Source organism: Eptatretus burgeri, chromosome 13, assembly GCF_056783735.1.
Source record: "Eptatretus burgeri isolate ZD-2024b chromosome 13, Ebu_testis_v1, whole genome shotgun sequence".
In the NCBI taxonomy this organism is placed as follows: Eukaryota; Metazoa; Chordata; class Myxini; order Myxiniformes; family Myxinidae; genus Eptatretus; species Eptatretus burgeri.
In genome coordinates, this window is record NC_140973.1 from 40,007,397 (window position 1) to 40,034,278 (window position 26,882).

At 43.0% G+C, this 26,882-nt stretch overlaps 2 protein-coding genes across 8 annotated transcripts in view; one reads left to right on the plus strand and one right to left on the minus strand.

Moving 5' to 3' along the window:
* The window catches only part of LOC147014272 (uncharacterized), a 45,928-nt gene extending 41,883 nt beyond the window's left edge, over nucleotides 1–4,045 (plus strand). For both annotated transcript variants that reach the window (XM_085852110.1, XM_085852109.1), the window contains one exon: nucleotides 614–4,045. In XM_085852110.1, coding sequence (XP_085708236.1) covers nucleotides 750–2,843 — 2,094 coding nt within the window. In that variant the 5' untranslated portion in view covers nucleotides 614–749 and the 3' untranslated portion in view covers nucleotides 2,844–4,045. The remainder of the gene's footprint in view (nucleotides 1–613) is intronic.
* The window catches only part of LOC147014271 (transcription activator GLI3-like), a 200,252-nt gene that overhangs the window by 155,287 nt on the left and 18,083 nt on the right, over nucleotides 1–26,882 (minus strand). The window lies entirely within an intron of this gene.

Sequence of the window (26,882 nt, forward strand, 5' to 3'; positions counted from 1 at the left end):
ACAAATGCAAACAGTACTCGTCACAAGAAAATTACTGGACGATAAAATGTTAAACTAAAAGTATAAATTAGGGTGCTTCTAAAAAATGAAAGTTTTTTTTTTTAATGCGCAGAACCCGCCATTCAGTGAGGTTCCTACTAGAAATCATTGTGTTAAAATATTTTTTTTTCTTGAGTCATGTTCTTGAACTTGCACAAGCGATGCAAAGTTGCACAAAGGGCATCAAAAACTGCCAAAAATGATTTTTTTCCTCTTTTCGCAGATCAATTAAAAGTTTATTTTGATATCATCTGAATTTACTGTTTTGAGGGTTTAATTAATATATCCGCATAATTAAATGCATAAAAATGATATTAAATATTGATGTGAAGAAATGAAAATCAGCTCATAAATTGCTAAATCGAAAAATAATGAAGTCCCAACTCAGTCCAAATTTCGGAAACGGAAAGTTTTCTTGTTGAAAGTTGCGCAATTGCACAGCAGTGAGCAGAGCCTTTCTTCATGCGTGCATGAATTAACGCGCAAGCTTGGCAAAAACTTGTAACTTTTCAATGTGTACTTACCACTCTGTAACATTTCTCACTTAACCATGATGTTTTTATCTTTTTTTCAGACCAGAAATTTCTGCATATTTTGGGGGTAATGGCCTCCAGAACTAGATCGAAAAAGGCCATTTGGCTGATTGGATCCCCTAATCCAACACTTCCTGGCCAGAAGCTTCCTTCTAAGGCCGAAGTTCTCCGTTTTTGATGTTCCTTCATGTGGAAATGAATGAGACCCTAACTGCAAGTGTGAATCAAACATCACTAGAGCTAATGAACATCTGGTCCACAGAGGGGATTCCTACTAAGCACCTTCCTGATGTGGTAGTCCATGTGCGAAAATTACACACAACGTGGCAGGGTTTAAAGAAAAGCATCAATCGGAAGACTGCTACCAACATAGAGAAACAAGACAATTTCAAGGCCGACCTGAATGAGCTGTTTGACATAGCTCACGCTGATGCTATGAATCTTATAAAAATCGATGAGGACAAGGAGTTTCTTGCTTCTCAGCGTGAAAAGGGGCGTCCAGGAAAGATCGGGAGTCTTCACTACAAGACTTCCAGGACTTCAGAGAAAATTATGAAACGTAAGGATGAAGAGAAAAAGAGGAAACAGAAGGCGCTTTTGGAGATGGCCGCAACTTCTGAAACAGCCAACCTCCAGTCTTCCTCCTCCTCCAGCTCTACTGAATCTAGTCCAAGTCGACAACCATCTTCTTCCATCCATCCAACCACCTGTGATTCCCAGCCTCCGAAGAGAAAACGTGAGACAACTGGATTAACATCTGAAGTAACTGAGGCCCTGGATAGAACTCTCCTTAGCGATCATTCTGCAAGTCGGGTTCTAATTCCATTTGCCAAGCAATTGGGACAAGACATCAATAAACTTTCTCTCAGTCCAAGTGCCATTCGTGCCGCTCGTGTTAAGCACCGGAAGCAACGCGCTGAAGAGATAAAGCAGAGCTTTAAGGTTGACACACCCCTGGTAGTCCACTGGGATTCCAAGCTGATGCCAGACCTAACTGGAAGAGACAAAGTTGAAAGGCTGCCAATTCTGGTCACTGGGAATGGTGTGTCAAAAATCCTGGCAATTCCGATGCTGAAAGACTCCAAGGCGGAAGAAACAGCCGCGGTCATCTTTTCAACAGTTAAGGAGTGGAACCTGATTGGACGTGTCAAAAGGATGTGTTTTGACACGACAGCTGTTAAGACTGGAATCCGGGGTGGGCTCTGTGTTCGTATTGAAAACATCCTTGATCATCAACTTCTTTATTTTGCATGTCGGCACCATGTCTTAGAACTTGTTTTGGAAGCAATTTACTCTTCTTCGGTCGATGAAGCATCCCGAGGGCCAGACATCACCTTATTCCAAACCTTCCGGGACTGCTGGCTCCATTTTAATTTCACGCAGTACTTGACTGCTGCTGATGATGCAAGCACAGCCACCGATATCCATCCATGGGCCAATTCTGTCATTCAGCATGCCCAAGAGCTTCTGAAGCAGAAGCATCCCCGAGACGACCACAAAGAACTTCTCCAACTGACGATCATTTTCCTTGGAGGCGTCCCTTCTGGACATCAGGTTCCAACATTCAGGGCACCTGGCGCCGTTCACCGAGCGCGCTGGATGGCTTGTGCAATTTACTGCTTCAAGATCTGGATGTTTCAAGGGCAGTTCTCGGATTTTCTCACTAAACGCGCGTCATCATCCCGCAGTACATGTCGCACAGAACGCCTGTTTAGCGGGATCAAGCAGGTCTGTCTTTTTGTTGCTAAGCACTATATCAGGGCCTGGTTCGACGCTCGAAATGCTGCTTCCGCGCCAAAGAATGACCTCCAGCTCCTTCAAGCCCTCCATTCCTTGAATCATGCTGCATACAAAACAATGAGCCGCCATCTGTGGTACCTGAGCGAAGTTAACGTCGGCCTTGCACTCTTTGATGACAACTTAGATTCGTCAGAAAAGATCGCCATGGTAATAAACATGAAGGACGTGGAGGGTTCAGAGGATCCATCTCGACGAGTCTGGCTTCCCAATCCAGAGGGAAAGAAGCTGCCTGACCTCTGCTCCTCCCAAACTAAAAATCTCTTTATGCTCCTCGAGCTGCCAGAAGACTTTCTCGAGGAAAAGGATCCATCAAACTGGAAGAGCTTTGAATCCTATGTCAAAGCAAAGCAGAGGGTTGACTCTTTGAACGTCGTGAATGATGCGGCCGAAAGAGGCGTCACCCTCTCCAAGATTTCACGAAAGCTGGTCGAACAAGAGATGAAGCTCAAGTGCAGTACCTTGTTCAAGTGATGGAGGATGACCGACGGAAATACCCAAAGTCCTCAAAGGAAACTTTGATTTTATAAAGGCATATTATTTACTTTTCAGGATAATTTTTTTTAATTGTTTTCATCAAAAGAGATTTTCATTTTAATTTAGCCATGTTGTACTAATGGAGAAGGATGTCAAGTGCCTGCGCAAGTCCTAAATATTATTTCATCTTAATAAAACTTGGAAGATTTTAGTTTTTCATGAAACCTCACCATTTGGAAGGTTCTGCAAACTTCTATTGCAAATTTGAATTTTTACCATAGTAGCTAAAAGCGCCCTACTATAAATATATAACTCCAAAACACAAGGAGGAACTTCTGAACAACATAGTATGACGTTTAAACACCAAAATACATCATCTTGTACATTATTCACACTCAGGAAAAGAACATGAGAAGATATTGCTTCTCCATGAAATACACTAGCAGACAATGCAGTAAATAAACAAAGCATTCAGAATTTAAAGCTGGAATCTCAGGATTATGAACTCTGTGCTCATTCCACATAAGCCCACATAACCACATAAGCCAACTCAAGTACAGCAGAATGTTGAACACATGATATTGTACTGAGATATTGTATTTTATATTCTACCGAGTCATTAAAGTCTCTTCTATCCTAACTCTTTTATCTACGAGGAAATGTTATTTTGATGTCTTGTTTTGTTTCCATTATTTATATTGGATTCCAGTTTTAAAACTATAGTATAAATATATACTTGTGGATTATACATAAATATATCATTTGTGGATAACATCATTCCCTTTATTTGTCCCCTCTGGTGAAACCGATAGGTTTGCTCAAAGTCTGTCTGTCCGTCCGTCAATCCTTCCATCCTTCCTGTAGTTTTTCAGACTTTTTCCCCCATGGCAGCCATGATTCCTCCCTACTGCTTTACACCCATTGGCTGGACAGCTGGCCTGACTCCACCCAAATAAAATCATGTGCCACCACTGCATGAAGCAGCACAGATTGGCAGGACTTAAGCCTTAGATCTGAGTGTTAGTCCATGGTCCAGTGCAATTGGAATGATACCGGGTATTTAACCATGATGTATTATATATGCACATAAGCTGTATGCATGTTTTTGCTTCATGTAGGTACATCAGGTTGATTTTAACATGAAATGGGCAAAGCCTAGAAATAAAAGAAACATGGTGGGGGTAACAGGTTCTTCTTCTTCATTTTTGTTCCGGTATTGGCTCCAGCGTACGTTAAAGCAAACTAATTTTTAGATCCTCGTGTAGGATCTCCAAGTCTTACTCACGTTATTGTTCTTGTGGACTTTTTTTGTTTCACAGCCTACAGTTTTCATCGAAACTTCCTGAAACTTGGCATATATATGTAAAAAATACCCTGCGCAGACAGTAACCATCTCCGATTTTGAAAATTCCTCCAATAAAAAAAGTTATGATGTCAAAATATCTCCGCTAATGGAAATCGCCTAAAAAAATTATCTCCGAAACTAGGCAAGCGTTTTGAATTCTGTTTGTGGGAATCGAACAGGGCATTAGCAGAGATTAAGTACCACACATATGATACATCACTATCACGTCATATCAATTTTTATGATATCATTCCTATTTTTTTTACATTTTTTGTTTCACAACCCAGAGTTTTCATCAGATCTTCGTGAAACTTGCTATGTATATGCAGAAAGCCCACGCGCAGGCAGTAACCATCTCCGATTTTGGAAATTCTTCAAAGAAAAAAAGTTGATGTCATAATATCGCCGCTAATGGAAATCGCCTATACCATTATCTCCGAAACTAGGCAAGCTGTTTGAATTTTGTTTGCGGGAATCAAGCCGGGCATTAGCACAGATAATTTATCGCAAACCTGATACATCACAATGACGTCATATTCGTTTTTATGACGTCATCATTAAGAGAAAGAGGATCTTAGCTCATTCGAGCTTGTTATTTCCAGGTTGTGAACTTAGTTGTCTTTATTGGTTTCTCGTCTACAAATTACATCAGCTCATGAAAATTGTTTTTCCTTTTACTTGTTTTACTCAATAGACCCAAACACGGTGGGTTATTGGGGTTTTCTTCTTCATTGGGAACAGTAGGGGACATGTATCGCAAAGCAATTCTTGCTCTTGTTTCTTCTGTTTTAATATGTTGAGGGGGCTTTTGGTGGTGCTTCCTATTCATAGATATCATTTGAATGCCCACCAAAAGTTACCCTGAGAGCATTAAGAGACAAATCACAATGTCTGTCTGGAGACTGGCATTACATATAAACAGGCCCAAACAGAATATACCCTTCCTGAATATGATCATTGAGCCAGCTGGGTTTTCTGGACAATATGATGGAGACAATTCATAAGTCTACTGAGATGACATTGGTTTCCAGAAGCTTATATTAAAAAAAAAATTAAATTATAGCTTTCAGCTGAATTTGAACCCACACATTCTAAGATACCAGTCCAACATGCTGATCACATTCAGAAAATAATTAACTTACTTTCATGGGTAACATCAATTCCCCATTCCCAAAGTTGAGTGAACTTAATCATTACTAAGTCTCTTCTATCCTAACAGTGGTACCAAAGAAATAACATCAATACCCCCTTCCCAAAGTATAGTGAACTTAATCATAATGATCTTCTTTTGGGAATTGGATGTTATCAGCAGATTACATCATAGGTAAGTTCCGAGTATGACTGGTGAGAAATTATCCTGGCCCCTAAATCTGCCTGTACAAGAACTTTTATTTCCCAGGTCTCAATCCTGACTTTTCACCCTCTTGATGTAAACGCCATCCAGGTTTTAGGATTCTTTTTCCATCAATTGCTGACAGATTTACGCAAAGGGCTAACAAGATGGCTGAAACGAGAGGTATGCACACTCGCTTCTAAAGGCCCAGTCACACCTTGACGTTTTAGCCAGGAATGGCAACGTATGAAAATGCACGTAAAACGTTGGCGTACGCTGAAGTTTTGAGGTTTTTTTTTAAAGTTTTGATCGTATTCATAACGTGTTGGTCGTATGCATAACGTATTAGTAACGGGCACAGAACGTTTCGTTGTGTTAAAGATAACCTATACCAACGAATGCTTAGCCTGTTGGCGGCGTTCACAACCTATGCCCAACGATAGTTTAACTTAGTCATAGCGCGCTGCACGTATCGCCGACGAACTCGTGGCGTTCTCTGTTAAAATCCTGCCGCACGCAGATTTAAATCATAACCGCCTGAAAATTGGAAGTGTCAACATCGCAGTCACACCTTGACGATTTAGCCAGCGTATGCCGACCTATGAAAAATGTGTCTAAAACGCTGGGACACGTCGAATACGGTATGGGTAAGTTGTGTATATGTTAGGAGCACGATGAAAAACAATGAAGTACGCTGGCATATTACGTGGTATGTCTAGTATGTCGTGAAATTTCAAGCATGCTGAAAATTATACGACGTACTCGACGTATGGCTCACAAGTTCCGCATACGCTGGCATAAGTTCTCGGCACGCTCCGCAATCGTTTACACACGTCGGCCACACGTTACTTGTAAGTTACTCATAAGTCGAAACACGTCGAGGTAATGTTTAGCATACCCGAAACTTAATTTTTAACCGACGAATAACGTGCTTTGAACCTATTAGTAGCGTGCTTTGAACCTATGTGTAACGTATCTCAAACGCACATTGGCGTATGTAGACAAATTTGATTGACATCTTCCGGATGACCACAGAACTTACTGAACGTGTTTCAAACTTACAGCTACCGTATAATGGCGTATTGGCAGCGTTTAGGGGAATTGGTATATACAAATGGGCTTCACAAGAGGAACCCATCAGTGTTCCAGACTCCATGTTGAGTAGATGTCAATGTCAGTAGCAGTAGCAGTAGTGGTGGTAGTAGTAGTCGTAGTTCGAGAGAATTTAGTGATGTCGATGTTAGTAGTAGTAGTAGTAGTAGTAGCAGTACTTTCAAGTAACGTGTTGCAAAGTGTGAACAACGTTCGTGTAGCCTGCTTACAAAACGTTACTCATAGGTTAGAAATAAGTTTCGGGTACGCTAAACATTACCTCGACGTGTTTCGACTTATGAGTAACTTACAAGTAACGTGTTTCAACGTGTGTCAACGATCGCATAATGTGCCTACAACTTATGGCCAGCGTAGCGGAACGTGTGAGCCATACGCCGGCATACGTCGTAAAATTTCAAGCATGAAAAAATTCGAGGAAAACCCAAAAGTTCAACGTTTAAAACCAGCGTACTACCACTTATGGCAGTGTTTTTCAGTGGTCTTAACATATACAAAACGTACCCATAACGTATTCGACGTGTACCAGCGTTTTACACAAATTTTCCAAAAATCGGCATAAGCTGGCTAAAACGTCAAGGTTTGACTGGGCCTTAAGCTGTCCAGCCTGGGTTTGAATCCGGATCCGGCTATAAACGGTCATCTCAGTGTTTCACAGGTAGAGTGATTCATCAATGTGTGTGCCGTTCCTCGGATGAACGTTAAATGGGAATCTTGACTGCCAGCATTCATTGGTGGACGTCAACAGTCTCATGGTGTTCTTTGCAAAGGGTAGGCAAGCTATCACTGACATTATGGCCAAATTCCATAATTCCTGCCATAACGAAAAGAGGGCATTGCATCAGTGGCATTGCCATGCCCTCAGCCAATGATGCTACTCTGCAGCCTTGTGCTGCATACGAACGAAGAAGAAGATGTATGCCAACTGCTGCGAGAAAAAGAGGTGATAAAAGGATGAAAGATGCAAACACACTAACAATGACGCAGAAAATAACAGGAAGACAAGAGGGAAAGAGAAACAGCCAAAGCTCAGGTCAAGTCAGGTATGGAAGCATGTGCCGGAGCAGCGTGTTGCTGCATCCACTTTCAGACGGTACTACAGTGGCCTCCATCTGGCCATCCCCCAGGCAGATGCCTGGCCCATCCCCATCTCCTTGAGATACCGATCAAACTGCTGCAACCACGAGGCACGTGGTGGGCCCGTTGGCCTCCTCCACTCACGAGGATAACTCACTGAGAGAATCTGGTGAGTAGGATCAGCGTCAGGAAAACGAGCCACATGTCCATACGATCACAGCTGATGCTCACCGACTATGCAGGTAACAAATCTCATTTGAATCTCTCTCAGCAACCGCTCATTGGACAAAAAGTCCGACCAGCGATAGCGAAGGATGCTCGGAAGAGACCTGGTGCCAAAGGAATTAAGTCTGCACCTCAGATCCCTGGTCAGACTCAAAGTCTCATGTCCGTAGAGCAAGACTGGAAGCACCAATGACCTGAAGACTCGGACTTTCGTCCTCCTGCACAACCGACAGCGCCACATCCCATGATCCAGTGAATCCATGACTCCCCAGGCCGAACCCAGACGTCTATTGACCTCTGGCTCACCGACAACAGAGACATGAATATCACTGCCAAGGAAAGTGAATCTCTCCATTACCTCAACATTCTCAACACAAACAGGCACAGACAAGATGTCATTGAAAGCCTGGATCTTAGTTTTGATTTGGGAAACCCGAAATCCCAGCGGTTCTGACTCCTCATTCAGCACCTCGAGGGCCCCAAAAGGATATCCAGTGTCTCCGCAAAGATGACCTCATCATCTGCAAAATCAAGGTCAGAGATCTTGACATTCCCAAATGATACACCACAGCATGAATTATCCAACATCCTCCCCAGAATCCAGTCCATACAAGTGCTGAAAAGTGTTGGGGCCAGTACACACCCCTGACGAACTCCAGTAACAACTGGAAATAAGTCAGAGATGATACCACCACATCTCACAGCACTCTCAGTACCAAAGTATAGTTCAGACATCAGATTGATCAGTTTTTGGGGCACCGTATGAAGACTAAGAATCCTCCAGAGGGCATCCCAATTCACTGAATCAAACTCTTTACAGAGATCAACATAAGCTGCAAGCAGCCCCTGCCGAAACTCTCGTCTGCATACGGTAAGGACCCGAAGGGTAAATATATGGTCAATCGTTGACCTCTTTGATGTAAAGCCTGACTGCTCTGGGCACTGGGGCTCAAGCAGATGGTGGCGAACGCCATCAATAATGAACGGAGCAATGACTTTGCCCGGCACTCAAAGAGCAGCATCATCCCTCAGTCGTTGTTGCAGTCCTGGAGGTCACCCTACCCTCTCGAGAAAGGGACGACAAGGTCCCTCTTCCAGTCAGTTGGGATGATGCCTGTGTTCCAGGCAAAGCAAAGAACTGCATGCAATGACACAAGTGCAGAATTTCCACCAGCCTTGAGAAGTTCATCATGGATACCATGGATCACACGAGCTTTACCCCATTTCATCCGGTTTATCACAGCCTGTGTTTCAACAAACGAAGGTGGATCACAGTTAAATGGAGGGACAGCAACAAGGATAGTAACACCCTTGACATCCAACTCGACAGCTGGTGGATCAGCCTGGTACAGCCGCTCAAAGTAACCGGCCAAGCGGGCCTTCACTTCGGACTTCTGTCAAGAGCCTACCACCCTCCACTCTACAGTAACTGCAGTACACCAAGGGATGGGCTTGGAGTAATGCAATGCACAGATTCCCCTATAAGCAGTATAATCACTTGACCCCAGGAGATGCTCTACCCCCTCATAGATTCCTCACTCATCGGCCTCCTTGTACACCCTCAGTGCACTTACAATTTTATGCCTCAACTCCCTGAACAGCTCAGCTCTGCCATTAGGCCTGACTCTGTGACTCTAATCAATGGTATCCAGTGTCCCTTAAGAGACAAAATTCTTCTTTACCCTCCAGTGAGTTCCAAGACATCCACCGGCAACATCAAAGATTGTGGTCTTGAAGGCACTCCACAACTCTTCAGGATTCCCTAAAGCATCGAGACCCCCCAAATCCCCACTCAGCCTGTTCACAAACTCCTCAGCTACCCTCGCATCCTTGAGCTTGCCAACATCCAGCCGAAGCTGGGATGGTACCATTCTCCTAGATTTAAGCTGCAACTTCAGAATTGTTACCACAAGCATTTGGTTGGTATTGAGGAACTGAGCACTGCAGTAACCCTGCAGTTCTGTATCTTCCTCCTGCGACCATCAACGAGCACACCAGCGTTGGAATATTCGGTCCAGCGATGAGCCTGTGGGCGCTGAAACTATGAACCAGCCACCCTAAGTCCATGACTTCTTGCAAAGTCAAGGAACTTAGTGCTAGTCTGGTTCACAGTTCCAGACCCATGAGGACCAACACAAGTCTCATAACCATCCTTATCAGTTCCAGACGATGCATTGAAATCCCCCAAGACTAGAAGTGTATCTCACCTGGTGCAGGTGCGCTGATCAACCACATACTCGAGCATGGCATAGAATGCATCCTTCACGGTGAGATCACTCGCCTCAGTCGAAGCATATACAGAGACCAGGGAAACAACACCCAAGGACTGATGAATACTTCGTCTCATAATATGCTCGTTGACCGGTGTTACCTCAATTATCATTGGAGTCAGCTTATTGGACACAGCTACAGCAACTCCTTGGCCATAACTATCAGAGCGACCAGACCAATAGTAGGTTTAACCACCCATCATGTTCTCGCCATTATCTCATCTCCGAACCTCAGAGTGCTGCAATACCGATGTTCAAACCCTGGAGCTCAGAAGAAAACAGAGACAGGTGATCATCTTCTCTTCGGGTTGGACATTCCAGGCACTCACTTGAAGTGACCACCTCAGGTTAACCCGAGGAGACCGCCATCTGGTGGACAACACCTCAGCACTACCCTGACACACACTACTGCAATGCAACCCGGGAAGGTTGCCCTGTGTTTTTTCTCCTCTCATCAAAGAGTGGGGGTTCCGAAGGCTTTGCCCCAATCCTGTCATCTGGTGAGCTGCCCTGCAGAGGGCAGCTGTACAGGAGCTACTCCCACGGAGTGGATTTTCCATTTTCTTTGCGTTTTTCTTGTTTTGCACAGTGAAGGGTTTTACGGTGGCCGGAGTGCAAATCCTGCAACCTCCTAAAAAGAGTAACCCAACTGCAGGAGGATGTCCGCAGACACAGTTGGGCACTAACCACACAGCCAAAGAGTACTTCTACTACTACTACTACTACCACCAGTGCTGAAAAGTGTTGGGGCCAGGACACACCCGTGCCATAAGGAGGGTTCAGTGTGGGGCTACGAGGGCTAGGTGGACAAAGCAATGAGGAGCCACTGAAGTAGGCAGGACTTTATACATTAGAAAGGAGCAATTATTGGGCTACGGACAAAGGCTTTGTAGACTGAGTAGCTCTGATTTTCCAAGGACGCTCTTGCATTGACTGATGATGTCCCGTCTGCGGTTGGCTTTGGAGACCAGCCTTGCTATGTGGTTGGCCCAGGAAAGGTCATGGCTAGTGGTGAGGCCGAGGAGTTCAAGAAACTGACCTCTTCAAGGGAATGACCAAGGAAAGAGGTGGTTTCATTTGACGATCATTCCAGAGTGATAGGGTGAGTGTGATATTTTCCAGGATTGAAGGATGTGGTCCATTTATCAGACCACAGTCGAATCATTTCCATATCAACAGAGAGTGATGCAGCTGCTGTCTGCTTAGCAGAGGGATACAACACAATTTGGAGTCATTTGCAAAAAAGGAAGACAAGGTTGTTCCAGAGCATCAAAGGTCATTAATGTAAATGAGGAACAAGACGAGGCCCAAAACACTACCTTGGGGAACTCCAGCCTCCACTGGGAGAGGAGAGAAGAGGGTTCCATTGATGGTACCAAGTTGACTGTGTGAGTGGAGGAAGTCAGCAATCCATGAATTGAGGTGGCCTTTTATGCCACAGGCAGAGAACTTTGCAAGATAATCAGGATGCTGAACTGTGTTGAATGCTCGAGATATGTCCACGGAGATGAGATGTGTCTCAATTGAGATTGAGGGCCTCCATCCATTGCTGACAGAGGAGCAGCAGCATGTCCAGAATTGAGCCCAAGCCATTCAAGAGAAGAAAGAGAAAGAGCACTCGGTAAAGGTAATATGAAAATTGAAGAAATCATTGACAATCAGCCTTGTGGCTGACTAAAGATCTTAAGTTAAGGGAGCTGACTTAAGATCTTAAGGTCCTGAGTTACAGCCCCTGCCATGCTATAAACAACACTAGTTGGGTCGACTCAGCCTGTTGTCCTTCCGAGGTGGGCAAAATGAATAAGAGCTCTGGGGAAAATGAGCCATTCAAATATCCTTTATCACAGTGGTGCCCCATCCAGGATTGTGCCCCCCAGCCAATGAAACTGCCTTGTAGCCTATGCACATGACTGTGTGAAAGGAATGGTTATCATTACTGCAGTGACAACAAACTTGGAAAAAGTGTCAGGCCTTTCATGGCAATAGCAGCATTAATGAAACATGGCCCATCACATGTCAGCAACTCATGAGCAGCAGGGATTTCTATGTGAGATAAAGTCTTTTGAAAAAGAGCATGAAAATGGAAATAAGCATTTATGGAGTACAGAGACATTCAAAGCATGTAAATATCCACTGAGCATAAAGGAAATGTCCATTGGATTAAATATCCTGGATACTGTGGAAATGCTTTGAGAGGAATAAAAAGGACTGCTTCAGAATGTATGCGGTGGGGGGCGATTTTAGCCTCAGAAGTTTTTGTTTTGCATAAAGAAAGCAAGCTGTGGCTTTTTAACAATACTACAGTGTGGGCTAGGGCGAGGACAGGCTTTCTTGAGAAAAAGATCACAAGTATTGTATGCATCTCGTGAAATATCCTTCAGAATTATGCTCAGGATCTGCTTTGAAATGTACTTCTTCAATACAAGAAAGGTTTTACTTGGCCCCCACAGGACCCCGAACTTTTTTCTCTCGTCCAATAATGTATGACTTCAACACCTGATTGAAAGCCAATTCATAACATGCCATGAATAATATTCTTCGCATGCTGTTACTTTTCTGGCTGCCTTGAACTTATTCCTGCATGGCACCAACAGCTGAACGGTTGGAGTGCCACAATCGGATAACAAAATAAACGAACTTAATGTAATGTGTTGCACTTCATAAATCACAAATATTCTGTGGAGTGGAAAACAAGAAACAATGAAATCAACTTGCTGCAAAAATAAATAAATAATAAAACATGATAAAGAACCGGGCATATAATGTTGTGCCTGGGCAATGGAATGAGCTTCGTTGAAAATATTTAACGAACGAGATAATAAATATATTCTTACATTTCCTACGAACCATGGAGGGCTGGTAGAATAGCCAAGAGGTATAAACATTCGACTTTGAGCTGTCGAGCCTGGGGTCGAATGTCAACCCAGCTGGAAACTGTCACCCTAGTGCTTCGCATTGAGGGCGAGTGAGGCATTAATATGTGTGCCATCCATTGGAAGGACATTAAGCGAGAACACCCATCTGCCAACACTGGTCGTTTCTGGATTTTAAAGAAACCATGGTGTCTTTCACGAAAAGAAGGAGAGTCATCACTGGCACCATGCGCAAGTTTTATAAACTAGATGGTATTCATAGAATACATACCCTGCGTAGTCTTGAGGAGGACTCGATGCGAGCCAACTCTTCTTTTTTTTGTTTGTTTTTAATCTCTGGGCATTAGGCTTTGTTTAATTCACCATGTAAGTTCTAAGGGGGCAGGCGTCTTCCAAGTAATACTGTATGCGCTATATCAAATGGCCATGTAGCATGCGGCAAAGTTTCAATTTCCTCCGCTGAACAGTTTTCCATATACGCTAAATATGCGCTGTATCGAATGGCCATGTAACATGCGGCAAAGTTTCAATTTCATCTGTTGAAAAGTTTTTTTGTGTGCTCTGAACAAAATGCAGACATGTATGCATGCGACCAATTGCTTAACCCTGCTTTTGGTTCATGCTCATGGGGTAAAAATTACGAATAGAATGACACTTGGCAAAACAGAATAAAGTAGAACGGCACTCAGTAGAGCGTATACCTCCACCAGGCTGAACAGTTTACGTTTTGTATCACCCTGATACGCCAGATCTGAATCAAAATCGAATTGGCTTGTTCTTCTCACCGAACCAACTCAATTCCACCCAGCTTTGTCACAACTCATCCACAACTTTTTAAGATATCATGATACATGTTGTTTTTAACACCATCAATTTTAGAAATAAGGCCTGTGTTGACATTTGGACCGAAAAATAATTGGTGGTTGAATTCAATGACCTAATATGCAAATCATCTTCAAATTTCAAGTCAATCAGATAAAAATTGGCAATTTTAGAAATTTGGCAAATGACCTTTTGGCCGATATTGATCTCAAAAATAATTGACAGTTCAATTAACTGAGCTGATATGAAAATTAAAAAAATAAATAAAAGTGAGCCAAATTTCAAATTTTTAACTGCAGAATTGAACTTCGCAACAGTTCCGACTGTGAAAAAAACATGTTCATTTGTCCAATTTGCACATTGTTTGACATTCTGGATGGTGTTTAATCTGACCGCGCTGGCCTGAGCGGCAGACAGACTGTTGTTATTTTCGGATTATGTGGTTTTCCCTTGTGAGACGTAATCCGTTACTGATGCTCACCATTAAAGCCAGGAGGTATGACTATATATGTGTATGTATATATATATATATATATATATATATATATATATATATATATATGTATATATATATATATATATATATGTATATATATATATATATATATATATATATATGTATATATATATATATATATATATATATATATATATGTATATATATATATATATATATATATATATATATATATATATATATATATATATATATATATATATATATATATATATATATATATATATATATATATATATATATATATATATATATATATATATATATATATATATATATATATATATATATATATATATATATATATATATATATATATATATATATATATATATATATATATATATATATATATATATATATATATATATATATATATATATATATATATATATATATATATATATATATATATATATTCACATATATATATATATACATATATATATATATTCACATATATATATATATATATATATATATATATATATATATATATATATATACATATACATATGTGTGTGTGTGGTCGTATGGCAGCTTAGCTGCCGGGGCAGTAATCATTTCTTGAAGCGCGACTGTGTCGCTGATGCAGTGCCCCTCTACCAGTACACACACTGGAACTGGTACTCATTTTGCCGACCTCAGAAGGATGACAGGCTGAGTCAACCCCCTGGTGTATTAATTCAGCGGCCGACGGGGGTTGAACTCAGAACCTGAGGATCCCAAGCCGCCACCCAAACCACTGAACCAACACCAGGCTACTATATATATATATATATATATATATATATATATATATATATATATATATATATATATATATATATATATATATATATGTATGTATGTGTGTATGTATTTATGTATCTTCTCCTCTTCTTCTTTAGGCTGTTCCCATTAGGGGTCACCACAGCGGATCATCCGTATGATCCGTATGATCCGCATCGAGATTTGGCACATGTTTTACACCGGATGCCCTTCCTGATGCAACCCTGGTCACCTCTTACGACACAGGGATATGGCACACCTTTTTTAACCGGGGTATACACCGGCCCAGTATACTGGTACTCATTTCGCCGACCTCGGAAGGATGACAGGCTGAGTCAACCCCCTGGTGTATTAATTCAGTGGCCCAAAGGGGCTTGAACTCAGGACCTTTTGGATCCCAAGCCGCTGCCCTAACCACTGCGGCAACACCAGGCTTTACGTATATACGTATGGACGAAATGTATACACATATATAGTCGTACCTCCTGGCTTTAATGGTGAGCATCAGTCACGGATTACGTCTCACAAGTGAAAACCACATAATCCACAAAGAACAGTCTATCTGCCACTCAGGCCAGATTAAACACCATCCGGAATGTCAAACAATGTGCAAATTGGCCAAATGTGTATATATATATATGTATATATATATATATATATATATATATATATATATATATATATATATATATATATATATGTATATATATGTATATATATATATATATATGTATATGTATGTGTATATATATATATATCTATATATACACATATATATATATATATATATATATATATATATATATATGTATATATATATATATATATATATATATATATATATATATATATATATATATATATATATATATATATATATATATATATATATATATATATATATTGTTGCGGATTCGCGCCCGCCGGCGTGCGAACGGCCACGTAACTCGAATCGCGGCACGTCGCCCACCGGACGGACAATCCCGTCGTGACCCTCTCGGACTAACGCCGGGAACTAGTCACGGGTGGGCCTTTCGGCCTCACCACGATCGTGCCAATCGGCCCCCCGCGTGGGATAGGGTTGCTCGCCAAATTCGACCTGCCTAAGTACCCACACGGAGGGTAGACCGGGCGATCGCACCTCGCCGCAGGTCGACTTCGGACACGGGCCACTTTAAGTGACCCGTTCCGTACTATCGGGATAACCGAGCGGTGTTATCGTCAACCTCGACGGTTCGATTAATTATTGGGCGTATTTAGCCCACGACCAACCCTTTACGTGAAGTAAGATGGAGATTCAATTAGAGAAAAGACGAAGCGAAACGGGAGAAACAGTTCAACATAAAGCACATTTATTCCGCGGCAAACGGAAAGCACACATATACAATCACGACAATTATGCACCAAAAGCAAATGTAAAAGTGACACAACAATTCTGCACAAAAAGCAAATGCAACAAAAGAAACACAATGCAGATCTACTACCGAATACCGAGCACACGGCAACACTTATACAGTTTTACTTCACAGACGGCGCCGACAACACATATACTCCAAAGCAAAAGAAAAAGGGGCCACCCTCATCGACAAGGGGGCAGACGGGCCTGGGGCCGAGACCGCGTCGAGCCGACCCGTCTGGTGATGAGCCGCAAAATGGCGGCGGCGCCCCGACTCCACGGGCCTCGCTGGCACTGCCTGGAATGGGGTGGGAACGGGGCCCCCTTCTCACACTATCTCAGCGCTGGGGGAAACAGGGGGGGTTGTTGATGCTCGGGGGGTGGAGGATATCTGGCTGGCTTGGGTCCCGCGACGAGCGACGCCACTGCGACCTCGACCGCGTTACCGGCCTCCCCTCTCCGCAGCTCGCCGACTCTGACACGAGCGCCGACCTCCACAAAGCTTCTTGGCTTCTCCAGCCTCTCCGGACCCTGACAGACACTCTCTCGACTGATTTCGCCGCCCCCACAACTCTCCAACTCTTTCCTCTTCTCAACTCTTCTACTCTTCCCAACTGCCTCCTCTTCTCAACTCCCTCCAACTGCTCCTCTTCTCAACTCTTCCCAACTGCCCGACTCTTCAACTCTGACCAACTGCGTCCAACTCTTCAACTCTTCCCAACTCCTCGACTCTGTCCAACTGCCTTCATTCGCTCCACGCTCGGCGCTTTATAGTGCGACAGGAGAAACCGTATGCAGTATTTTGGATCAGGAACGGCTCGGGGGCGGAGCCACGCTCCCCATTGGACAGAGGAAAAGTGGGCGTGAATCATTCTTGATCCGCGAATCTGCATATAGCGATTATACTCCGACGCGCCTGGAGGCGGGGCCAAATCGCCCCACGCTCGCTGATATGACGGAACAGAAGTGGGCGTGAATCATTCTTGATCCGATTTCTCGGAAAGGCTGGTGTTTTTGCACCCGCTGCTCGGTGCGCGCCCTGTACGAGTCCAGTATCGGTGCCCACAAGCGGCGCGGGAATGGCGGTGATGCGATGGTTGCGAGGGCGAGTTGTGACGGTAAAGGTCGTGGCTGTTGGCGTTGCTGTTGTTGTGAAGCGGCGTTGCAGTTGGTGGTTGGTGTATGAAAGCGGTTGTGGAGAAGGTGGATGTTGTGAAGGCGGTTCTGGAGAAGGTGGCTGTGGGTGTCGAGATGCGGTTGGTCGTGGTTGTGGAGGTAGTAATGGCGGTTGGTCCAAAATAAAGATAGTAAAAGAAAAACGGCTATCTAAAAGGGTCGCAGCCCGAATGAATGACATTTATTCCATCTAAACAATGGGTTTGGGCTAACTACACATATACTTACAGAGATATCTCAACTACGGGACCTGAATGGTGGTTTGCGAATTTCGTCAACCACAACAATATATATATATATATATATATATATATATATATATATATATATATATATATATATATATATATATATATATATATATATATATATATATATATATATATATACATATATATATATACATATATACACTCCTGTAATATCTCCACAAAATCCTGTCTTCTCTAATGTAGTGTTCCTCCCCCAAACACCATTTTTTTTCTCCAAACCACTCATATCTATGATCTGAAAGCCTCTGTACCATTCAAACCACCCTATACACTGAAAACTCTCAAATGCAGCTATATCTTTTCTATATTATGACCAAAACTGAATACAGTAATCGAGATGCAGTTTCATCAGAGTTTAATATATTGCAAGCAGAAGTTACTCTGACATAAACATAACACCCCTCATTAATCATTATAAAATGATTTTGGCCTTCCTTCATGCAACCTGACAGTGCATTGCTGGTTTGAGGGTTTTTCCCACAATTATTACTAAATCTTTTTCTTGAGCTACTTTCTGTTGTTTTATAGTACAGTTTATGGTACGGAGCTTTTGCACTTATCTTTCGGCTGTCTAGTCTGAGTTTGATTACTGACCCTCCTATAAACTGTCGGATTGTTGTTTCAAGGATAAGGTGATGTATCACAAAGTGCACCGTCTGTCAGATGGGAGGTAAACTGGGTGTCCCATCTACTTGCATTCATTGGTGAATGTTAAAGATCCCACAATGTCATTCATGAATATTAGGTGAGTTATCATTGACACCCGACTGAACAAGTTACAAATTCCTGTACTAACTCGCACTGCGGAAGACGAGGCAAACCATCCACTGCACTCCTTGCCATGGGGGCATTGAACCTGTCCTCAGTACAAGAGAGAGAGAGAGAGAGAGAGAGAGAGAGAGAGAGAGAGAGAGAGAGAGAGAGAGAGAGAGAGAGAGAGAGAGAGAGAGAGAGAGAGAGAGAGAGAGAGAGGAGAGAGAGAGAGAGAGAGAGAGAGAGAGAGAGAGAGAGAGAGAGAGAGAGAGAGAGAGAGAGAGAGAGAGAGAGAGAGAGAGAGAGAGAGAGAGAGAGAGAGAGAGAGAGAGAGAGAGAGAGAGAGAGAGAGAGAGAGAGAGAGAGAGACTGACTTTTGTATGTTTTGGTTATAAAAATAGAAAAGAAAGCCCCCATATGGGAGTTACATTTTCATTTCAGAGAAAGAAGGAAAACCAAGAAATAATTTCTGAAGAAAGGAAAGGATGAATCGGGTGGATAATATACAAAACATTTCATAAAAGGATAAACATTCCTCTCGGACTTTGCAAATAACTTTTTATACACCATTTTGATTCGAACTGCGGTAATCTTCCAGTTACTGAAAAGAAAGCAAAATCCAATTTAACACGACTTATTACAAGGTGTTGGAACAAAAACAAAGCATCTTCATCATTTACCCCAACACCGTCAAGTTTTCTTTTCCTTGACTTGTATACTGCCATCTTTGCCTGAGCAAGCAGGAAATTGGCTAACACAGCATTGGAATTTTTGTGTGGGATATCCAATCCGTAGATGAACACACAAGTGTTAAAAATCAAAACAAACCTCACAAAACAATTCCGAAGTAAAATAAATAAAGGTGCCAATCATTGGCATTAAACATAGATGTTTAAAAGGTTTTCAGATTTCTAACAAAAAGGACATTCATCCACAAGCAGATTTAAAAAACGGTGTAACAAGTGATTAGAAGTAAGGATCCAGTGTACTAGTCTCCATTGGAGGTCGCCATGTCGTGGTGGTACAGGAGGGTGATAAAAACCTTTCCAGTTCGGAAAATAAGGGGGAGAACAAGGTAAGAGGTCTCTCCATCGAACCTTCTGCTGTGTTATTTGCCGTTGCAAAAGAAATTTTACACAACCCAAATAAAGGTCTTTTTGTTTGGGAAGACTATTGAAGCCTACGTTAAAAGGGGGACAAGGAAGAGGGCTGGCAAGAGAAAAAGCACATTCGAGTTCAGGAAAGGTAGAGAGAGAAGGTATTGGATGTGCATTTTGTTCATTGCTTTGGTGATCCTGCTCCCAAGCAGGTGCAAGCTGTGTGTATGTCCAAAGCACACTACATAATATGCGTGCCACGATTCGAGAGGATCACACACTGACCAGGCTTGCCAATGCATCAGCTCCGATCCAGCTGCCATTTGGGCTGAGAAGATCTGCGACAGATTTAACGCCCTTGTCGGTAAAGCGTTGAATAAAACACCTATCAGCAGGCATATCATGGAAAAAGGAGTTGTAGAACAAAGGTTCTTCCAGAAACATCTGTTTCGTGTAAGAATGTGTAGCTCTTGTTGTCAGAGCTTGCCACGCATTTAGCATGCTCTGATAGAAACCAGAGAGGGGGGATGTGTCGATTTTGGAAAGGTCCATCAGGAAAAGAGAGTGGTCATAGCCTAGCCACCCAGCCTGTTGCAAAAGGTGACGAGCGACGTTGACCCATGGTGGAGAGGGTCGCATGCATAGCATGCGAAGAGCAACCGAGAGTCAAAAGGCCATGAGCCGGCTCTTTATGTCGAACAGGCCTTGTCCTCCATCGGTCAGTGGTAAACTGAGGACCCCAGGTCGCAGCCAGTGTTTTTCGTCCCAGAAAAAGGACACGAAGCACTTCTACAGCTGTTGAAGCAACACCGCTGAAGGATGCAGCACGAAGAACCTGTGCCATAAGGTAGAGGCTATGTGCCATGTGCCATGTGCCACCAGTGTGTTGATGACCAAGACCCTTCCATGATATGACAGTTGTGTGATCAGACCTTTCCATTTTTGCAGTTTACCCTCAACAAACTCAAGCAGACCAGCCCAATTCTTTGCTACTGTGGTATTATTACCTAAGAACACTCCAAGGTATTTCACACCATCATTGGCCCATGACAGTGGAGCAGGAAGTCTTGGCGCCAAGTAGCACAACGGACCGAGCCAAAGGGTGCTCGTTTTGTTCGCATTTACTTTGGCTGAAGAAGCCTTTTCAAATCAGGACAAACAATAACGAACGATGTTAACGTCATTGATATCTTGTACGAATACACATACATCATCGGCGTATGCCAGTACCTTGATGGGCCGTTCAAGCTGGGACAAACAAAACCCCGTTAGTCTACAGCGCAAAGAAACCAGTAGGGGTTCGATGGAGAGAGCATAAAGCAACCCGGAAAGAGGGCAACCTTGTCTAATTCCCTTGTTAATACACAAAGGTGCAACAAGTTCATTGTTTATCTTAAGCACACTATAAATATTATTGTATAGTATTTTAATATAAGAGATGAAGGTTGAACCAAGTCCAAACCGCTCAAGTACTTCGAAAAGGTACTTTGAAAAGGAAAAGGAAAACATCACATGTTACGTATGGGGTTGACTACCAATGGTCAACATGGTCAAAGGCTTTCTCCTGATCAAGGAGAAGAAGTCCTAAATCTTTAGGGCTTTCCTTGCACAGTTCAATGATTTCTCTCACAAGGGAGATGTTGTCATAGATGGAATGTTTTGGGACACAGTAACATTGGTCTTCTTTCAACAACGAGGATAAATAAGGAGTAAGTCGCGATGCCAGGGCTTTTGAAAATATCTTATAGTCCGTACATAACAGGGAGATAGGACGCCAATTTTCAATACTCAGCATGTCTCCCTTTTTGGGGATGAGGGTAAGAAGAGCTCGTCGGCAACTCCGAGGTAGCTCTCCAAGCTGGCAGCTTGCGTTCAAGGTGTTAATGAGTTCTGGACCCAATAAGTGCCAAAACTTCTTGTAAAATTTGGTTGTAAGTCCATCCAATCCATGTGCTTTCTCAATGGCAAGGCCGTGCAGGGCAGTGCCAATTACATCCAAAGTAATGGGTCTTTCCAGTTGGGAACGCCCATCTGCACACGACGGAGGCCTACGGAGATCGAGGCGACACTGACAGGATTTATTTGTTCCATTGAATATATTTTCGAAAAGTATTCCTTCACGAAAAGTTTGATTTCTGATTGTATAAAGGTAATGGATGAATCTGCTAATCGCAGCTGAGAAAGCTGCTTACTGGGAGGAGGTTTCTCTAAGGAAAAGAAGTACTTGGTTGGTACGTCTGCCTCATTCAGGTGTCGCACCCTCATCCGAACTAAGGAACCACGTGCATTCCTCTCGGTTATTTCCTTTAACAAGGAGTGTTTCTCAGTTAAGGTTTTTTTTATGTTACTATTATTTTGTCCGATGACCCGTTGGAGTTGTAAAATCTCTAACTGTAATATTTTCTGAACTTCATGGTCAGCCCTTGTTGAGAAAAACTGATACTGTTGACAGAAACCTTTAATTTGGGTTTTTACTAAATCCCACTATATCAGCGGGTTAACGGAACAGCCTAACTTCTGTTCTAGGAGAGCCGTCCAGAACGATTCAAACGCTTGAATGAAGTTGAGGTTTTCTAGTAAACTGTTATTGAATTTCCAGTGAGAGCTCCCTGGACATGGTTTAGAGAGTTGAATAAAGACTCGAGCTTGGGAATGGTCGGAGAAACCAGAAGGCACGATATCGGATTTATAAACTCCATGTAATAAATGAGAACTTACATCAATGCGATCAAGCCTTGCAAGTGAGATGTGGTTGTTTAAACAACGACACCATGTATAAGACCAATCAGAAGGGTGCTGCATGCGCCAAATATCATGAAGATTATATTTTGCAATGATGTTTGCAAAAAGTTTTGCGGTACATGGTTGGGGTTCCGGCCCGTTCCGGTCACATGAAACATTAACAGTACAGTTAAAATCGCCACCAATAATTAGACAAGTCTACAAATCCAGTGTTTGCAGGAATTTTCTCAGTTTGGCAAAAAAGGAGATCCGCTCGTCATTTTTGCTTGGGGCGTACACATTGAGAATTGTGAACTTGACCTGATTGATGGAGAAGGTCACAGAGGCAAGGTGTCCATCAATAATACTCATAAATTTAAGGCAGGACGTATGGAAATGTTTCCCTCAGACAAACGTGATGCCTGCCTTCGAAGTGGAGTTGTTACTGAAGAAACATTCCTTGTCCATAAATAGTCGCCACTGAGCCTGAACAGATCGGACAGCATGGGTCTCTTGTAACAAAGCTATTTCAAGACCGTTGACCTCTTCCTACTGTTTAATTTGGATCTTGTGGAGCGGACTCCCACCACCATTAACATTTATTGTTCCAATCTTGAAACTGGCCATGAGGAAAATAATAGCTTCTAAGAATAAGATCAGAAGTGGGATAATTGATTAGAATCCCTTTTCGCCTTGGCAATCAGTTTTTTTTAAGCGGAGACAGTGTGTCTGGTGGAAACCGAATAAGTCAGGCTTACATACAATAGCCTGAGCACATTCGAGGAAGGACGGTAGATCTGGAAAGTATTCCGTCAGGTTTATATTACGTTTCTTGTTTGTATTTTGTAAGAAGAGTCTTATTTGTTCAGGGGGGGGGGGGTATGACCTTGACTGGTCAGCTTCTCCACCGTTTTCACCTGACTGTTCTTGTTTGCGTCCTCCAGGTCAGATTCGTCAGAGTCGGTTTTAGTTTCCGAGTCACACAAGCTTGTACCGTCCTGCATATCGACACTGTCGTCAGTATTGATACACAGATCTGTACTGGTTACCATGTCTATGTGCTCTTCCATTGTGGGAACATCTGGTGAAGTAACGGAAATAATCAGGGGAATTGATGAAATGGAAACACCATCAGCGGATGTAGCCATATTGCTTCCCTCGGCCGTCACGGTGTTATCGACCTCCAACGGTGTGGAAGTATACAGTACTTTGGGGGTCTCTCGTAAAACATCCATTTTAACATTTTCTGCGTTTCCAGCTTCACCACGTGATGAAATGGGAGTAGGTACAGGGTTAACATTTGTTTCACTATTTCCTGCTGACAAGGATTCAGGGTTAACATTTACCAAAGTGACAGCACGTTCATTACTTGTGGTCTGTGTATCACTGTCAATGGACTGAACAATAGGAGAGTTTTTAACGAGTGAAACAGTTTCATTTACTGCAATAACAGGTAAAACGGTCTCTGGAAGGGAGACATCGATGTCCTCACTGGCAAGTGAGGTAAACTTGTTGGTCGTAGGTATCGGGGTCCGGGTCCGGGTCCATTCCATGTAAGCCTTGTAGAGTGGCGTCAGTCACAACTGCAGGAACATTACCGACAGATTCCTCGTTTGTAAATGCTGCCTTCTTCTGGGTTAAACGGCCATCAGGTAAAGTCTTTCTCTTCCTTGATGAAACCATGGTGAAACCATCCCAAACATTCGTTTTGCTGTTTGGCCTATCGGGCTGAGAGGGCTGAGAGGGCTGGGCGGACTGGGCGGACTGGGCCTTATTACCGGACACGGGATTCGCTTCCTTCACAGTCGAGAAAGAAGAAGAATACGTATCCTTGTTGACGAGGTTTGTTTCATCCTTTGACGAGGTCGCCTTTGGGCAAGATCGTTTCAAGTGTCCGAAATTACCACATTCGAAACATTTCAGGGTGTCAGTGGTTACGTAGACTTGGTAATCATGATTATCAATTTTGAGTTTTAAAACAATGTTGAAGGTTCTTTCAGCGTTAGAGGGAGGAAGCACTACACAAGCTTGTCTCCGAAAAGACATCACATGCTTCGTCCGATTGTCCTGGCTCCGTAAAGGTAACATAGTGATCTGAGAAACCACAGAAACATAACGAGATAATTCGGAGATCAGTGTCTGATTCTTCAGGAAAGGAGGAGAGTTCGAGATCATGACCTTCACGGCCGGTGTGTCGAGAGGGGAGACGAGCACGAAATGTCCGTCGTCTGTTGATAGTCCGGTCAATACGATTTCGTGAACCAGTTCTGTCTCAGACACGAAAATTACCACACGTTTGTTCATTCGTGAGGCTGCACGAACCTTGTCAGTACCGACGATGTTTCCCGTAGCGATAACGAGATCTTCGACGCTGAGGTCGTCGGGTGGGACGCAGACGACGCCATGTTTTCTTGTTTATGCTTCAAATGCCGAGTAACGGGATTACGAAGTCATGTTTAGGAAGGGGGAGGAGGGGTGATTGCTCTCGTGCAGTAATTAAATACGAGCCGAGACAGGTTTCCAAAGGAAATAAACACAGCTACAGTGAGAATAAAACGATCAGTTGAAGGGCCGGGATGGGCCGCCAACTAAAACCTATCCACAAGAAGCTGTGGGCTCTTTCTCTCTCTATCTCGGGGAAAAGGTATGCGAGGAGAAAACAGGGGGATGGGGAGGGGAAGAGATGAACTGAAGGCCAAACCGTGAAATTACAAGGACAGATGGGCAGGGAGGGGTGGGGTGAGGGAAGGCCGAAGCGCGAGGTCTAACGAAGAGGGGAGAGTGGGGGTACAAATAACGATGCGTAGAAGGAAACAAAGGAAGGGAGGTGAAAAACGATCCGAAAGAGGATAGAAAGGCGAAAAAAACAGGGCATATCACAGCTCACCAAGACCACACAGCCGCCATGACATTCCACTCGACTCACCAACAGCCAGCAGGGGGCGAGAGAGAGAGAGAGAGAGAGAGAGAGAGAGAGAGAGAGAGAGAGAGAGAGAGAGAGAGAGAGAGAGAGAGAGAGAGAGAGAGAGAGAGAGAGAGAGAGAGAGAGAGAGAGAGAGAGAGAGAGAGAGAGAGAGAGAGAGAGAGAGAGAGAGAGAGAGAGAGAGAGAGAGAGAGAGAGAGAGAGAGAGAGAGAGAGAGAGAGAGAGAGAGAGAGAGAGAGAGAGAGAGAGAGAGAGAGAGAGAGAGAGAGAGAGAGAGAGAGAGAGAGAGAGAGAGAGAGAGAGAGAGAGAGAGAGAGAGAGAGAATCGCTTTGGAACTACACGTTCCTGTATTAAAGTCGTTACCAATTACTTGGTCCATTCCACAAAATATCAAAACTGTTCTGCACCTGTTTCTCGTAATTCAACTTTTCCCCTCAACCACTAATAATTAGTAACGTCAGCACATTTTGATAAATTTATCACAATTCCTTCATCGAGAATCTAGATCATTAATTTAGGATGAGGCACATTAAGTGCACCGAGAACTGACCCCTTCACTTGTTATAAATAAAGAGTTCATAGAATGTGATATCCCACATTGTGTTCAAGTATATAAACTTCAATTTTAATAAAATAATGATTTTTTAAACCTTTTTTTTTAAATCCGGAAGTTTCGTGTGTCTGAATCAGTCTTATACACCACGCTTAATACACTGCAATAAGACGATGTTGAGTCACAGTTCATAAGATGGAGGCTTTATTGATTACTATGGAATGCAGCGTCAATCAGCATTGTGCATTGCCATATCTGCGGCGTCTTCTTCACCCCGAAACTGCACCCTCTCATATGTCACGTCCACTTCCCAGGAGCTGTGCTTGACAGCTCCGATTACTTACACCTCCTGATCAAACATATCCAAGTATTGCAAAACTGGAGGTTCTTCAAAGTATTATGAAGGCAGTTTGTGCTCTTCAGTGTTCAAGTATCCAAACTATTTGGAGAGGTTCTGCGATGAAAGTATCGAAACCTCGATGATAAACAGTGCCCAGCTGATGATCCGGGCAGTTGGAAAAAATCAGTAAATTGCTTACAAGTAGCTAAGTTTATAACTTCAAATAAAATAGCTTTTCTTGGTACTTACCAGTACGTGTGTGTGTGTGTGTGTGTGTGTGTGTGTGTGTGTGTGTGTGTGTGTGTGTGTGTGTGTGTGTGTGTGTGTGTGTGTGTGTGTGTGTGTGTGTGTGTGTGTGTGTGTGTGTGTGTGTGTGTGTGTGTGTGTGTGTGTGTGTGTGTGTGTGTGTGTGTGTGTGTGTGTTGTTATGTCTGGCTTACTTATTGGGACTACGGTGCAG